The sequence below is a fragment of the Sarcophilus harrisii genome, chromosome 1, assembly GCF_902635505.1.
Source record: "Sarcophilus harrisii chromosome 1, mSarHar1.11, whole genome shotgun sequence".
In the NCBI taxonomy this organism is placed as follows: Eukaryota; Metazoa; Chordata; class Mammalia; order Dasyuromorphia; family Dasyuridae; genus Sarcophilus; species Sarcophilus harrisii.
In genome coordinates this window covers 427,959,905-427,976,905 of record NC_045426.1, presented here as the reverse complement: position 1 = coordinate 427,976,905, position 17,001 = coordinate 427,959,905, and the positions used below count along the sequence as shown (strand labels likewise).

The 17,001-nt window shown below is 32.5% G+C and overlaps 1 protein-coding gene across 4 annotated transcripts in view; it reads left to right on the top strand.

The window, feature by feature from the left end:
* PIGN (phosphatidylinositol glycan anchor biosynthesis class N) overlaps positions 1-17,001 on the top strand; it is a 194,825-nt gene that overhangs the window by 21,028 nt on the left and 156,796 nt on the right. For 2 of the 4 annotated variants that reach the window (XR_004230913.1, XM_031946172.1), the window contains exons 2-5: positions 9,330-9,422; positions 9,701-9,933; positions 14,652-14,773; positions 15,568-15,666. Coding sequence is in view for 3 of the 4 variants with exons in the window: in XM_031946172.1 (XP_031802032.1) it covers positions 9,707-9,933; positions 14,652-14,773; positions 15,568-15,666 (448 nt within the window). In the remaining variant the exon portion in view is untranslated. Of the gene's footprint in view, positions 1-9,329; positions 9,423-9,700; positions 9,934-14,651; positions 14,774-15,567; positions 15,667-17,001 lie in introns of those variants that run through there. The other 2 variants (XM_031946173.1, XM_031946174.1) reach the window with 2 other exon arrangements.

Here is a 17,001-nt window from a genome sequence, read left to right as displayed (position 1 = left end):
TGTTGTTTTTAATTCTACCTCTTTTCATCATATTACATGATATTCTGTTATCTCTTGTTTGTTTTCCAAATTAGAATTTTTTTAAGTTATTTTATCAAGTTCTATAAAGCATGCCTTTTTAAATTGATTGCCATGGCATTAAAAGGATAAATTAACTTGGGTAATTTTGTCATTTTTATAATATTGGAATGGCCCGGTCATGAACACTGAATAAATTCTCCAGCTATTTAAGTTGTTCTTTATGTCTTTAAGAAGCACTTTGTGATTGCATCCATATATTTTGTATGCATTGGTAGATTGATTCCCAGATAATTCTATATTTTTGGGTAATATTGAATGGGATTTCCCTTTTTATGAATTTTGTTAATATTATGTAAATATTGTTATTGTATTGTTGATCTCCTGAGATTTTCTAAGTAAATCATCATGTCATTAGCAAATAAAAATAATTTTATCTTCTCTTTACTTAACCTTGTATTTTAATTTATCTTGTCTGATTACGTCTGAGTTTTGTTTTGAATTCAGGTCTTCTTGATAAAGCCCAATTCACAGTGCCTTATTGCCTCCAATATTTTGTCTAACTCTGCAAAGTATCCCTTTGGTAGTTTTTTTGGTATAAAATAATGTATTAATTTTGGTAGTATCTTTATTTTATTATAATGGAATAGCCCCAGCCATCAGCACTTAACTTTTATTTTACATTTTGGCCTAGTGATCCAAATTTGACTCAGCGAGGTAACAGCTGCCATATACCAATTGGAGTACAATTTTTCTAGTGATTTTCCTTAGATTTCATAATTTATAATCAGATAAGTCACCACACAATCATTTCTATACTTTTAAGCCTTTCTTATTTGTCCCTGCCCTCCACCTTTAAACTATGAGTCATTTTTGTATTGGAAGAAGAAATTTTAGCTCTGCAAATTAAAATCTTACTATTATCTCTGATCTCAGGGTAGAATTTACAAAGCTTCTGTTTATATACACCCTTTCTGTATCTTCTTTCATAGAGCAATTCAGGGTTTATGAAAAGGATTGGTAAAATCTCACAAAGCTTTCCAGTAACAATGAGACTTAGGATATTAAGTTGAAGTTAACTTTGACTATCCAGAGTATAGCTATTTTGAATAGTTAATACAGTTTTTAACCAGAACACTCTGCCTTCCAGATAAAATTCTCCAATGATTATTAACTTATAAAACCATACAATTACTTATTAAATCATAGAATTCAGATAAAAAGGGGAAGCTAAACTCCTAAAGATACAAATGCATCACTTTCTAGGTATATTATGCAATTAAAACAGTACTTTACAATGATATCCCAAGAACACCATGCAAAAAGTTCATAAACACAACACTGACATAAACATTAAAACATGAAACTTTAGAGAAAACATCACCAATCAGATATTAACTCAACTGAATGCATCTCCAAGTCAGCTACATAAATCATTCCATTTATCTACCAATTATGGCATTCTGTACTAGTTGTATTTCCATGTTAATATAAAATAATTATATTTGTTGCTCTTGTAGTATTTATTCAGAATGCAGAATCAATTTTATAAATAACAATTTTCCCAATAAATTGATCAAACCCATTATGAATACACATTTTCAAACTGCTAAATTTAAAATCTTGCTCTATGATTTTAGCTATTCTTTTAACACAAGAATATTAAAATCTGTGGTATAAAGCTTAGAAATCATGAGAAATCTCAAAATTAATTTTAATTTTGTGAGGAAGAAATAAACATTTCTTCAAGTAAGTTCACAACTTTACATACTTGAAAGTTCCCCCACTTTTCTCATTGAGGCTATACATTTTGTGCAGTCTGTTATCATACCTTGGTTTTCTTATGACCTATTTTGTACATTTTGACAGCTGGCTAAATTTAGCATCTTATATTGTTCCAGCGTTGGTGAAAAATTATTAATTCTATATACCTAATGTTAGAGAATCACAAGTTGCATTTAAGGGAAAAAAAAAAAAAAACTTTTCACTTTCTAAGAGAACTTTTACATCCTTCCCATTTTCTTCTAATTGAGCTTTCTGCCTTTACTGTGTCAATTAAAATGGTCTCCAGGTTCCTCCAATTTTCTTTCCTTTTTTTCCCAAAGTCTCCATTCAAAGCTCTGCATATCATAAAATTATACCTTTCTCCACATTGATTTAACACTTTGCTTTCCTTCTCTGGTAATTGCTTAGTCCTGCTGCAACTTTTCTTTTAAAATCATATCACATTCCATCTGCTAAAGTACTTTCCTGTTCACTTCTTTGAATCTCTCCTTTGTAAATTAGCACACTTTTCATATTCACAAATTTGCTACAAAACTTTATTTTTCTCTTCTTACAATTGAAACTGCAAGATTTATAGTTTCTTATTTTGCTAAATATATTTTTTAAAAATTTAGCTTTTTACCTAAGAGCTTGCAAATGTGTGGTCTATCTTAATTCCTTTTAGGTGACTTTTGTTTCTAATTTTCTTTTTCTTTTTTTTTTAATTAAAGCTTGTTATTTATAGAGCATATGCAAGAGTAATTTTTCCAACATTGACCCTTGCATAACCTTTTGTTGCAAATTTTCCCCTTCTTTCCACCCCCTCCACAATACTGGCATGTATTGGCAGTCCAATACATGTTAAATATGTTGAAATACATGTTAGATCCAATATGTGTATACATATTTATTTATACAGTTATCTTGTTGCACAAGAAAAATCAGATGAGGAAGGAAGAAAAAGAAAAACTAAGAAAAAAAATGCAAGCAAATAAAATTTAATCCTTTTGTGAATTTGGTAGAACTCTCCCTAATTTCCCAAATAGTTTGCATAGTATTAGGGTTAATTGTTCTTTAAATGTTTGCTAGAATTCACATGTAAATCCATCTGGTTCTGGAGATTTTTTCTTAGGGAGTTGATTAATAGCTTGTTCTATTTATTTTTCTAAAATAGGACTATTTAAGTAATTTATTTCCTCTTCTATTAATCTGGGTAATCTGTATTTTTGTAGGTATTCCTCCATTTCACTTAGGTTATCAAATTTATTGCATAAAGTTGGGCAAAGTGACTCCTAATAATTGCTCTAGTTTCTTCTTCATTGGTGGATAGTTCTCCCTTTTCATTTTTGAGACTAACAATTTGATTTTCCTCTTTCCTTTTTCTAATGAAGTTAACTAAAGGTTTATCTATTTTTTTTTTCATAAAACCAACTCTTAGTTTTATGTATTAATTCAATAGTTTTTTTTTTTTTTTTTAGTTACAATTTTAATGATCTCTCCTTTTATTTTTAGAATTTCAAATTTGGTATTTGATTGGGTGTTTTTAATTTGATCTTTTTCTAGCTTTTTTAGTTGCAAGCCCAATTTATTGATCTTCTCTTTCTCTGTTTTATGCAAATAAGCCTCTAGAGGTATAAAATTTCCCCTTATTATTGCTTTGGCTAAATCCCACAAATTTTGGTATATTGTCTCATTATTGTCATTCTCTTAGATGAAATTATTGATTGTGTCTGTGATTTGCTGTTTCATCCATTCATTCTTTAGGATGAGATTATTTAGTTTCCAATTTCTTTTTGGTCTATTTTTCCCTGGCCCTTTATTGAATGTAATTTTTATTGCATCATGATCTGAAAAAAATGCATTTACTATTTCTCCCTTTCTGTATTTGGTTTTGAGGTCTTTATGTCCTAATATATGGTCAATTTTTGTATAGATTCAATGAACTGACGAGAAGAAAGCATACTCCTTTCTGTCTTTATTCAATTTTCTCCAAAGATCTATCATATCTAGTTTTCTAGTATTGTAGTATTCTATTTACCTCTTTAACTTCTTTCTTATTTATTTTGTGGTTTGATTTATCTAATTCTGCGAGATCAAGGTTGAGATCTCCCATTATTATAGTTTTGCTCTCTATTTCTTTTTTGCAACTCTCTCAATTTCTTTAGGAATTTAGATGCTACATCACTTGGTGCATATATGTTTAATATTGATATTGCTTCATTATCTATGGTACCCTTTAGCAAGATATAGTTTCCTTCCTTATCTCTTTTAATCAGATTCATTTTTGCTTTTGCTTGATCTGAGATGAGGATGGCTACAACTGCTTTTTTTTTTAACTTCACCTGAAGCATAATAGATTCTGCTCTAGCCTTTTATCTTTATTCTGTATGTATCATATTGTAGGAGTCTGGCTTTTAATTCAGTCTGTTATCCGCTTACATTTTATGGGAGAGTTTACCCCATTCACATTTACAGGTAGAAGTGCTAATTCTGTATTTCCTGCCATCCTATTAACCCCAAATTATACTTTTCTTTTTCCTTTTCCCTTTTCCCTCCTCCCCAGTATTTTACTTATGAGTACTACTTGCTTCAAGCAGTCTTCCCTCTTTAGAGACCCTCCCCCTTTCTTATACCTTTCCCCTTCTATTTCTCTTTTCCCTTCTATTTAACCTACCCCTTCCCTTTTCCCTTTTCCTCTCCCACTTTTCTATAAGATGAGAGATGTTTCTTGGTGAAACCAAATATATCTAATATTTTTTCTTTGGGCCAAATCTTATGAGAGCAAGAGTCATACAATATTTGTCACCCTTCCTTCTTTCCCTCATTTATAATATGTTTTCTTTGCCTCTTCATGAGATGTCATTTCCCTCATTTTACCTCCACTTTCCACTTTTTTTTCTGTTACAATTCCCTTTGCATTTCAGCTTTCTTTTTTATATTATAACAGTAAAATCAAATTATACATGTATTCTCAATGTATACCCATAACAGAAATACAGTTCTCAAGAATTTTTTTTTCCTTTTACCATTTCATGCTTCTCTTGAGTTCTATATGTGGAAGTCAAATTTTTCCTTTAGTTCTGTTCTTTTCATCAAAAATACATGGAATTCACCAGTTTCGTTGAATGTCCATCTTCTTTCCTGAAAGATAATGCTCAGTTTAGCAGGGTAATTTATTCTTGGCTGCCTTCCCCAATGCTTTGCTTTTTGGAATATCAGATTCCAGGCCCTTTGATCTTTTAAAGTGGAAACTGCTAGGTTTTGATTAATCCTTATTGTGGCTCCTCAATATTTGAATTGTTTCTTTCTGGCTTCTTATAATATTTTTTCCTTGGTCTGATAGTTCTCAAATTTAGCCATTATATTTCTTGGGATTTTTTTTTTTTTTTTAATGCTGGGGCCTCTTTCAGGAGGCGTTCAGTGAATTCTTTCAATGGTCATTTTACCTTTCTGTTTCTATGATATCCGGGCAGTTCTCTTTGATGATTTCCTGATAGTGTCTAGACTCTCTTTTTCATCATGTATTTCAGGGAGTCCAATAATCCATAGATTGTCTCTCATAGATGTGTTTTCCAGGTTGGTTGTTTTCCCAATTAGGTAATTTACATTTTTTTCTGTTTTTTTTTTCTTTCTTTCTTTCTTTTTTTGGGGGGAGGGTTTTGCTTGACTGATTCTTGTTGTCTTATTGAGTCACTCATTTCCATTTGTTCAATTCTGAATTAGTGTGTTATTTTCTTTATTTTCTTTTTTACTTCTTTTTGTATTTGTCCAATTGAATTTTTAAATGAGCTGTTTTGTTCTATGGAATTTTTTTTCATTTCACAAATTCTGTTTTTTAAGGAGTTATTTTCTTTTTCTGTTTCACAAATTCTGTTTTTATGGGAGTTAATTTCTTTTTCCATTTTATCAAATCTACCTTTTAATGAGTTATATGCTTTTACCATTTCACTAAGTCTATTTTGTGTTGCCTTTTCCAAACCTTCTTGCAAAGCTTTCATTTCCTTTCCGCATTTTTCTTCTAGCTCTCTTTTAGGATCCTTTTTAATTTATTCTAGCAGAGCCTTGTGTGATGAGGACCAGGTTATATTACCTTTTGGGGCTTCCTCTGGAGACAATCTACCTTTAGTCTCTTCAGGGTTTGAAATCTGTTCTTCTCTTTCACCATAAAAGCTATCAATCATTAGAATCCTCTTTACTTTTTTACTCATTTTTTTTAAAGTTAAGTTAAGGTCTGCCTTTAGGGTGGGAGAGGTTTTACAAGGGACCACAGCTGTGCTGGGTCAGTGCTGATTCAATCCTGGGTGCTAGGTTGGTGTGGACAGTTCCCTTGAGATTCTGGTGATTTGGGGTTCATTATTGATCTTTTGTGTTTGTGGTGGATGTTTTATAAGTTCTTTGCTGATCTACTATCTTGTAACCAGGGCAGAATGGCCAAAACTGCTATAGATTCCTCCCTATGGAGATTCTCTGCTGTATGATGTCTGCAATGCTGGGGGAGTTAGCAATGCCCCAGAACTATGTTGTCTGAGCTGACATTTGTACTTAGCTGTTTGTGCTTCACTGCCTCTCTCCCATTTCCTCCGGTAAATTCTTTGTCCTGCGGAGTGCAGAGTTTACACCACCACACTGAGACTTCACTGTCTCAAGGCTTTGTGCTGTCTGTACTCTGCTGGCTTTGTGCTGTCTGTACTCTGCTGCAGCTTGTACTCAACTGGTTTGTATTCAGCTGGTTGTGCTGACTGCCTCCCTCCTGTTTCCAATTGAAAGAGACAGTTTTTTGGCAATCTTTGAAGTTATCTTTTGCTAATAATTTGTTGCATTACCAGTATTTGTGGATTCTGCTCATCCAGAACTAATTCAGACTCTGGATTTTGTATTTGTTGTGAGGGTTGTAAAGACGGTCAGAGAGAAAAGTGTGCCATCTCTGCCATCTTGGCTCTGCCCCTGGAAGTCCTTGTTTCTAATTTTCAGAAATCATTTAAAGAATACCACAATTATCCACTCTCAAAATCATATTTTTCATTTTTCCAATTTATTTGTTATTTTTAATTATCAGAAGTCTCTCCAAAGTGGAGAGAAGAATGAATACTTTATCAGGCAGTTCTTAAGCTCCAGGTAAAACCTCTGATACTTCAAACTGTAACATTACTTGCTTTTGTTTCTCTTTGCCTTTACAATCACTATTAAGATAAAAATTTTAGACTGACAAGTTCTTTTTAGAATTTGACATTCTCTAGTCTGTGAAATCACCTTCTTCCATTACAATAAAACAATCAAATTTTTTACCTTCTAGAAAAGGGAGAGAATGATAGAGAGATCTGAATGCTGTTCCATGCTAATTTCACAATTTCTACTTTTAACAATCCTAGGCAGCTTCATTTCCCAAGTCCCACTAAGTTATTTCAGTGTACATTAAACATTCAAATCACATTCCCATCATAATTTGGATTTACATTCAACAAATTTTACCTATGTAACAAATTTAATTTCTGGTTTCCATTGTCATGAAATTTTGCAAATGGTGAAAGGGTCTTCTTCCCTTATTTCCTTCTCTCTTCTGCATTCCCAAATTGGCTAGAATTAAGAACCTAGAGATAAGAGTAAATCATTTGAAAACTGACTTTTTTTTTTTTTTTTTTTTTTGAAAAGTCGTCATTCTTTTTACCCTTCCCTTTGGCTGATCAGGCCCCAGAAAAAAGTTAGTACACAGAATGCAGATAATAGAGAGAGCATGTACTCTACATTACTTAAAACAAGCAAGTATAAACAAAATATTACTTATGCTAAAGGAAAATCTACAAGGTTTTGAAATCTAGAGAAAGGAGAGTGAGACTTTCTGGGCTGGGTAGAAAGGAAGTTTCAGATTTTGCTACCTGATCTTAAGTTTTTTTGTTTTTTGTTTTGTTTTGTTTTGTTTTAATCTAGAGAAGCTTGTAAACTGGTAATAATACATTTCCCCCTGCTTCTCAAAAAATAACAATAGTTTATCTGCTTAGGATGGGAAATTTCCATAAACACTCACAAATAGGTTAATTTATCTAAATAAAAACTTCCATTATCTGGTGATTGCTGACAAGGGCCTTCTTTAATATACTTATTCTATATACAACATCAGAAAACTAAGTTCTTTGTACGTGATTCTTTCAACATTTTCCCTGATTGAGAATGTAGTCCAGAGGAGATCTGGAATTTTGTTTCCCCGGACTTTGGTATATCTTCAGGTTGAACTGGGAACTCTATCTTCAGAAGTTGCCCTTGGAGAGGTTTTACTTTTTTGTTTGAAAGAGCTTAGTATCAGCTAAGAAGCTGTATCAGTACAAAAAGTTTTATACTAGATAAATTGGATATGATCAATACAGGGGAGGCACTTGAATTAAGAGGGATTAAGTAAGGCTTCCTATAGAAGGTGGAATTTTATCTGAGACTTGAAGGAAGTCAGAGGATTTTGTACATAATCTTGGAAGCTATAGGGAGCCATCAGAGTTTATTGAATAGAGGGATGATATGATTAAACCTATGTTTTAGTAAAACCATTTTGGCAACTGAATGGAAGATAGAGTTGAAATGGGGAGAACCTTTAGGCTGATATCTGCCAGTCAGGGTGAGGAGAGGAGGTTGCAATGTCAGAGGAAAGAATGGGAGAGAGATACGGGACATGTTTAAAAGTAAATCAGACATATCTTGGCCACAGAACAGATGTGAGAAATGAGAGAGTGAGGAGTTAAAGAGAAAACCTCGGTTTTGAGTTTGTGTGACCCCTTGACAGTAATAGGAAGTTTGGTAGGGGAGAGGATTTTGGACAAAGATATTTAATTCCATTTTGGACCTATTGAGTACAATATCTGATTCAATAAAAATTTATTGTTTCAGTTTTGAATGAATATAAAATTATAATGACACATGATTATATAGACTTGGATTACACTTATGGATTACATTTCAGTTTCTGTGACCCATTCATTCATATTCCATTTACTAGGCTAGTCCAAGGTTTGTTTAGATGTATCCTCATTAATTACTAAAATGTAGCATCTCTTTACTTAACCAATTAAGCATCTTTCCCACAAGTGTTATTCATGTCATCAAAAATTAAATAAATATTAAAGTTATTGGTTAAATAATTTAGTAACAATATATCCAGCAATAATTCAGAATAATTATTCTCTGCATTTTATCTGTGAGAAAGCTCATAATGTTACTTCAACCATCACTGCAAATGACTTTTAAAATTAATTCCATCATTCATTTTATTTTGAATAACAATTAAAAATATGTTCTCAAGAATTCTCTTCATACTCTGCAAAATAATGGTTAAAATAATTGCATCAGAAAAGAAATTCTCTGTATCTTTTTTCTCTTTTCCAGATTCTTTCATGCCATCACTCTTAACAGCCTCTCCAGATTCCCTCCTTATAAAAGTCTCTTTATGTTTCTTTACAGTATAAGAATGAAATAATTCTCTCAAGAAAGTTTTTCTTCATCTTTCTCTCTTCTCCATGATTTACCTCAAACCTTCTAATTTTCTTTTCTCTTTTAAAAACTTCCAGCTCAAATGTCAACTCTTCACCCTTCTATTTGGCACTTAAAGTTATGGTAACAGTAATTGTAAAAGAAATTACTGGAACTGATGTTACAATAAGGTATGTGTCATTTTAAAATACAAGTTTTGTCAACATTTGGTTATTTGGCAGTACTACTCTCCCTTCTCAGTTCATTTTCCATGTTTTGTCTTTGTTGACAAGACTCCTTGAGGGGAAGGACAATTTCATTTTAGTCTTTGTAACCCTAACATGAATAATATCCTGTTCATTAATAACCAGCTAGTAAATATTTGTTGAATTTAAACCAGCATTTGATTTTCATGTGATTTTTTTTTTTTTTAAGACTGATGCAAATTTTCTTTTTTTCTTCCTTTCAGATAATCATGAATCTGCTGTTGTTTTTTATCTTGGGATTGCTTGTTCATTTTGTGTTCTTTGTCTCCATATTTGACATTTACTTTACTTCTCCTCTGGTACATGGTATGACTCCTCAAATTACTCCTCTGCCACCTCCAGCACGACGGTTAGTGTTATTTGTTGCAGATGGCCTTCGAGCAGATTCCCTCTATGAATTAGATGAAAATGGAACTTCCAGAGCACCATTTATCAGGTAAGAGGATTAACTACAATGAAGCCTTCTCGTGAAGTTTGCCTATAGCACAAATAAACATTTAAAGATCATGCAGCCACTCTCCTGTGGGTCTAAGAAGTAGTAAGGATAGCTATTGAACACATGTAATATTGATTGGAAATTGTAGCATAATCTGATTTTCTGATGATGTTCTTTTCTTCTGATCATTTTGCCTATGATTTAAGGATGTTCTCTTAGGTGAAGTTTGGCTACATGATTCAAACTGACACATTTTCTGGATTTTCAGATATAGCAAGCTTTAAGGCTCTGACAACTACTTTCTGGTTACCTCTCTGCTGATTTACTTGTTTCCATATTTCATCTTATAACACTAAGCTCTAAAGTAGTCCGGAGTTATGTTTAAGTATTTTATTTTTTTAATTAGTGCATTTTAATCTTTCTTATTAATCAGTTGTCTCACAGTTCTTACCTAGCTCATTAAATATTTATAATAAGCTAGATACAATTTCTCATCTTTCTATTAAATTCCTTAATTACCCATGATTAAATGAATTTTAAATTGTTAAATATACAATGTATTAGCAACTCAACTTGATAATAATGACATAAATGATTATAATATTTTGTCCGTTAGAAAAATCACATCCTAATGTATCTCAGATGCTCACTAAGATCATTTGAATTCTCTTTACTTTTGGAAACACAATTTCACTATTAATTTCACTTAAGAAATGTATTAAGGTATCTCTAGAATTCTCTTGTTATTTTTCTTCAAGATAAGAGTGAACTTCAATTTTTCAGGAAATGTCATTGTTGTCATTATTATTTTTTTTTTTTGGCTGTCTTCTTTCCAACCTAAAAAGAAGCAGTCTCTTCAGTTTCTGTCAAGCTATTCTGCTTAATAATCTCTTTCAACATTCCTCATAAAATTTTCTTTATAATGTTCCTTCATAAAATAACAATCACTTTTGTCCATGTTTTGCTCATATATCTCCATAAATCAAAAGTCTGCACTCTGGCCAACTCCATTGGAGACCTACCTCATAAATGACAATTATAATTAGTTCTCCTTTCCCCCATTATTACATCCTCTAGTACAAACTGCCTTTTCCTGGAATATTCCATTTGACTCGTAAAGCCGTGATAAAGTTTCTCGATGTTTTCTGACAAAACTTATAGAAATAAGTGTTACATACATAAATAAGTTGATGTAATAAATACTCCGCTAGTTACCAAATTTTGTTTAATTATTATTAAAAAAAAATGATAGCAATAACATTTATATAGTACCTACTTTGTACCAGTCACTGTACTAAGTGATTTATAAATATTCTCTCATTTGATTCTCACAAGGACTCTAGAAGGGAGGTGCTATAATTATTCTTATTTTACAACTGGGGAAAATACAGCAGGTAGAGGTTAATAGTCTTACCCAGGGTCACAAAGCTAATAATCATGTGCTAATAAAAAATAAATAAATAAATTTAGAGTAACACTTAAAGAAGTATTGACATTGTCAGCCCCCAAAAAATGTTTCCATGAGATGTACAGTACAACTAGATTAATTATAGGATGTAATGTATGGACTAGCTCTCTGGAGGATCTCTGGACAAGCCTTGGTCTTAGGTGGAGGAGTGATGAAGGCAGAAAAGCCATCAGGAGGTTCTCTGTTTCTGTCTCCATCTTCTATGTCCTCCTCTGTGTCCATGTCTGTGGCTGAGTCTGGGTCTGAGATGGAGCTCGAACTTGAGCTCTCATCTCCAGGCCTCTCAGCCCTTAAATACCTCAGTCTGATTACATCATTGCGTCACTAAGTATATGTGAACTAGAGAACAATTATCTCATCAACACACTGAGTAAACACCCTGCTGTACATATCCTTGCTTCAAGTATACCTTTCCCAGAGTTCACCCACTATTTGAGGTCCTCTACATCTCCTGCTTTCTTTTGTTTTAGAACACAGGTGGTCACGCCCTTCCTGACTTCTCAGGGAGGGAGGTGGGCACCAAAGGGAAATGGGGAGTCAAACCAGATATTGTCAGCACATTTCCTCTGGGCTAAAGGGTCTTAATTGAAACACACATATATATATATATATAAATCTATCAGCATGGGAGGTATTACACAAGCACATAGTAATATAATACAGGTTAATAGTGATGTAACAAACAACATGAATCAACATGAGGAATTATACATGTCCATAAGACCTAGAAGAAGGTTATATAAATAAGAATCACACATACACCTCCTTCAGCAGCCAAGAGATAGTCCAAAAACCAATCTATTGTCCATTACTTTACATGTCAGGGAATACAATGATTCCTGCAGGTTTTGAAGTCCTGCAACAGTCTCATTGATAATTTTTGATGTTCATGAGTCAGTTGCCATACACATTGGGTTAACTGCCATGCTCTTTCAGTGGCACACATTGTCAGAGATGGAACCACCTGATGTTTCTTGGGTCTTCTTTTCAAGGGTCAGCTCCGTCTCTCTCTCTCTCTGATGGACAAAGCGAATATGGCTTATTGGCACTCATCTGATTCCTTCTTCATCTGTGGAAATACAAGCTAACCCTCTCCCTCAAGCAGTTAACCTATCTGGTCCCTTCCATTCACCACTTTCTGAATCTCTCTACATCATGTAGAGATTATCTAAAGATAGTGGAGCTGCTCGCACTGAACACTGCCCTTCCTGTGGGTTATAAAACCGTCTGCCAGAGCCAGTACATCTTTATCAAAAATCAAAAAATTAATAGTGTGATGAGCTAAATTTAGAAGTTCTCTAGGATTACTTGTGGCTCCCCTTTCTTTTGTTTTTGGAGGAGTGTCTTGATGTCTCTGTTTCTCCTATCTACTATTGCCTGTGCTTGAGGATTAAAAAGTATGCCAGTGGTGTGTAAAATCTTATACTGTGCACAAAAGTGTGCAAAATGTTTAGAAGTATATGCAGGTCTATTATCTGTTTTTATTGCTTGTGGCACACCAATAATTGCAAAAGCTTATATAAGGAATTCAATGACCACTCGGGCTGTCTTTTGTTGCTGGTATTGCAAAAGTGAATCCTGAAAAGGTGTCTACCACAACATGGATAAAAGACAGGCAACCAAAAGATTTATAATGGGTCACATCTATTTGCCAAATTTCATTGGGTCTCAAACCATGAGGGTTCTTCCCTGGAGTGAACGTAGGAGCATGCAAAGGAAGGCAAGTTGTATAGGCTTTTACTAATGCTCCTAGCTTCCTCTCTTGTTATCCCAAATTGCAAATGTAAAGCTTGAGTAGCCTGATGATATTTAGAATGAGATTTTGGGCTGCCTGAAATAAAGGAGTATAGGCCAACATAGTTAGAAAGCTATCTGCCTTTGAATTTCCATCAAAAATAAGACCTGGAAGTCCACTATGACTGACTAGCATCTGTCAGGTAGCTGGTTCTACCTTCAAGGCCACCAAAGGGATTCAGCTAGGAGTGCAAATAACAAATTATATCAGCTCTGGTGGGTTTCACCCTTGACTCATTCAAGGCCTTTTGCATACTCTGCTTCTGTATGACAACTCAAGAAGATAGGTAAACTTGGCTTCAGGTCAGCAGCACTCATGTGCCCTCTTTATTAAATTATATTCCTTGGTTTATCTCTTTTTTTTTTTTTGCCTTTAAGAGAAACTTTTATAGTGATTGTGGTTGTCCTTTTTTTCCAATTACTAGTTGTTTCTCTGCAAATCTTATTGACCAATACAACTTCTGTCCTGACTTTAAAAAATCAAGCATATTTAAAAATTAATTTACATAACTTTCTTAAAATTATTAACTACTCCAATAGGCTCTCACTACTTACTGAGCCAACTCCTTTAAAGTATTGAACTGGTGAGCTAGATGATGCAGTGGATAAAGTGCCAGTCCTGAAGTCCTCCTGCCACCAAGTGACTCTGCCTCTTTCCCTCCACCCTCCAATCTTTCCTATGATTATCTTAACACCAAAGATTCAGCAAGCACCAATGGTGAGAAGAGCCATTTATCCAAATATATGTTAATAGAGTCATTGTCTCACGTAGAATAGGTAATTAGCCTTAAGTTCTCAGTTGTCTGATTCAAGCATAACTTTTTAGAGTTTCAGCCCTCGACAAGTCACTTAGCCCCAATTGCCTCAGCTACAAATAAATAAATTATTGAACCTTTTTTCCCCTTTTCTTTTAAATTTTCAAAAAATTCCTAGAAGATATTTTAAAGTAGATATGCCAGTTTTGTATCGCAATCCTGGTTTATAAAAGTACAACTTAAATATTTTGTTTATTTTTTTGTCTGAATCCACTTTCCTCTGAAAAATCACAATGTTGCTGTCATCCTTATTGCAAGAAGAATTATTGGAATTCTTTATATCTAGTGTTATTTAAATGTTTAAAAGACTATAGTAATCCCTAGTGGGCTTCTAGTATGTTGAATAGAATTTGGGAAGGATTAAGTTTTATTTGAAAGAACACAGGATTTATAGACAAGACACCCACATTTGTGGTTATTGCATTATCTCAAATATCAATCAGCAGAGTTATAAATGAGCAATAACTAGAGCTAATCAAGAATGTAAGTTTGAAAAGCCTGAAATGATTTAGAAGAATAGATTATTTAAATGATGCATTATTTTTTTAAAAATTAAACATTTTTTAATGTTTAAAAAATTAAATCAACTTGCATTTTTTCCACATGTAACACTTCTAATAATACATTTACTTTTATTTTAGGAATGTAATAATGCATAAAGGTAGCTGGGGTATTTCTCATACCCGTGTACCCACTGAATCCAGGCCAGGACATGTAGCTCTTATAGCTGGTTTTTATGAAGATGTCAGTGCAGTTGCAAAAGGTACATCTCTATAGACAATTTACTAAAATTCAAGTCTTTCAAATTGAACTCAAAGAATATTTGTTGAATATTTTGGTAAACCCTAAAGTTAAACATTAGTTTTGCACTTTATATTCAAATGTTTCAAAAGATTTATGATTTCATCAGTGTGGAAATTTCTTCCACGTGCATTTTGCAGCTCTTGCATCATTTAGGAGATAGGTTCATGTGTTGCCTTAACCAAAAAGAAATGACTACCTAATTATCAATCTTATAGTGAAAAGCGCTCCTAACTTAGTTAAATTGTGTCATAATTGCATATGGTAGCAATTATAATAATTCCATAAAATAAGAAATAAATAAAATTCATTTTAAAATTTCTTGGTATAAAAATTCATTAATTTGTTTTTACTTTATCCATCTCCAGAAACTATAAGCTGATTAATTTTTGCCTTTTTTTTTTATAGAAAAGCAATGTCATTCTGATTATCTGTTAATCATTTCTAAAATATCTGTTAAAAATGTTAGTTCTCATTATGTATAATATACATGTTAGTTCTCATATATATACATATATATGTATATAATATGCATTATTATATATATAGTTCCAGTGCTACATTGTCCCAGTCTTTCTTTCCAGTCTTCAGAAATGATTATGCTTATTAATGCAAGCCAAAAGAACTTTTTTATTTCCATAATCCTAACAGTCTTTCATGTAATTTGTAATAGAGCTTATTCAGGATATGTGTCCCTGTTGTTCACTGTTGTCTTTTCTTTTCTTTTTTTTTTTTTTAAATCATAATTGCTTGTAGGATGGAAAGAGAATCCTGTGGAATTTGATTCCCTTTTCAATGAAAGCAAATATACTTGGAGCTGGGGAAGCCCAGATATTTTGCCTATGTTTGCTAAAGGTAAGAGCCATTTACTGTCATTCATTGTTTATTTCACAGGCAAATGAGCATTATAAAAATTGCTTTAATTCATACATTTAGATTTGGAAGCTCCTTGAAAATTAGAACTGTTTTGTCATTGCCTTTATTTCTTGGATGCTGTACAGTGCTTTGCATCTTGAATTGATTTTTCTATATCATAGACAAACCTAATCTTATTCTCCATAAATAATTCTTTAAAAAACCTTTTAAAAATTCATTTTGAATTTAAATACAAAATGAGAAAAAGAACATTTTCACATACAGGGCAGAACATAAAGAGAAAAGATTCAATATAAAATCATTAATTTTTATTTCAGACTGTTTATTTTTTTATTTAAAAAAACTATGTACTAAATATTTCACTGTTTTCAAAACTACCTAGCTTTTCTATGTTTTCTTCTAAGTTTTCTCTTCTACTGTGCACTTTTGATTTTTTTGCTCCATCCCTCCCCATCATTCCCTAGAGAAAGCCACAATTAAAAAGATATATATATGTTTATGTATGTGTGTATGTGTATATATATGTATAAATACATATACATACACACACTCACATATAAAAACATACTGTATGTACTTCTAATTATGAGTTCTTTCTCTGGAGATGTATAGGTCCAAGTATTTCATGTTTTTCCTAAAATCAACCAGCTCATCATTTCTTATAGCATAGTAATATTCCATCACAACCACATTGCACAACTTATTTAGCCATTCTCCAATTGAAGGGCATTTGTCATTTTAAGCAATCTTAAAGGTATAAGATGATATCTTGAATTTGTATTAATTTACATTTCTTTCATCAGTAATGATTTAGAGTATATTTTCATATGACTACATGTAGTTTAAATTTCTTCATTGAAAAACTGCCTGTTCATATCCTTTGACTATCAATTTATGTATGGCTATGTTGGTACAAGAACTTTTCAATTTAATATAATCAAAATTATTCATTTTCAACTTTACAGTGCTCTCTATCTCTTGTTTATTATTCATAAATTATTCTCTTCTCCATGAGTTTGATAGATAATATGTTGTTCTAATTATCCATGTTGTTCTGATTATTATATGTCCCTTTATATCTAGGTCTCTTATCTATTTTGGTCTTATCTTGATACAGGGTTTAAAATATTGGTCTGTGCCCAATATTTGCCAAACTATTTGTCCAGCTTTCCCAACAATTATATAAGATAATGAATTCCTATCCTCCAGATTTAAATTGTTACATTTGTCAGATACAAGATTGCTATAATTCTTTATTACTATGTATTTTATGTCTACCCAGTTTGACTGATCTACCCTTCTGTTTCTTAACCA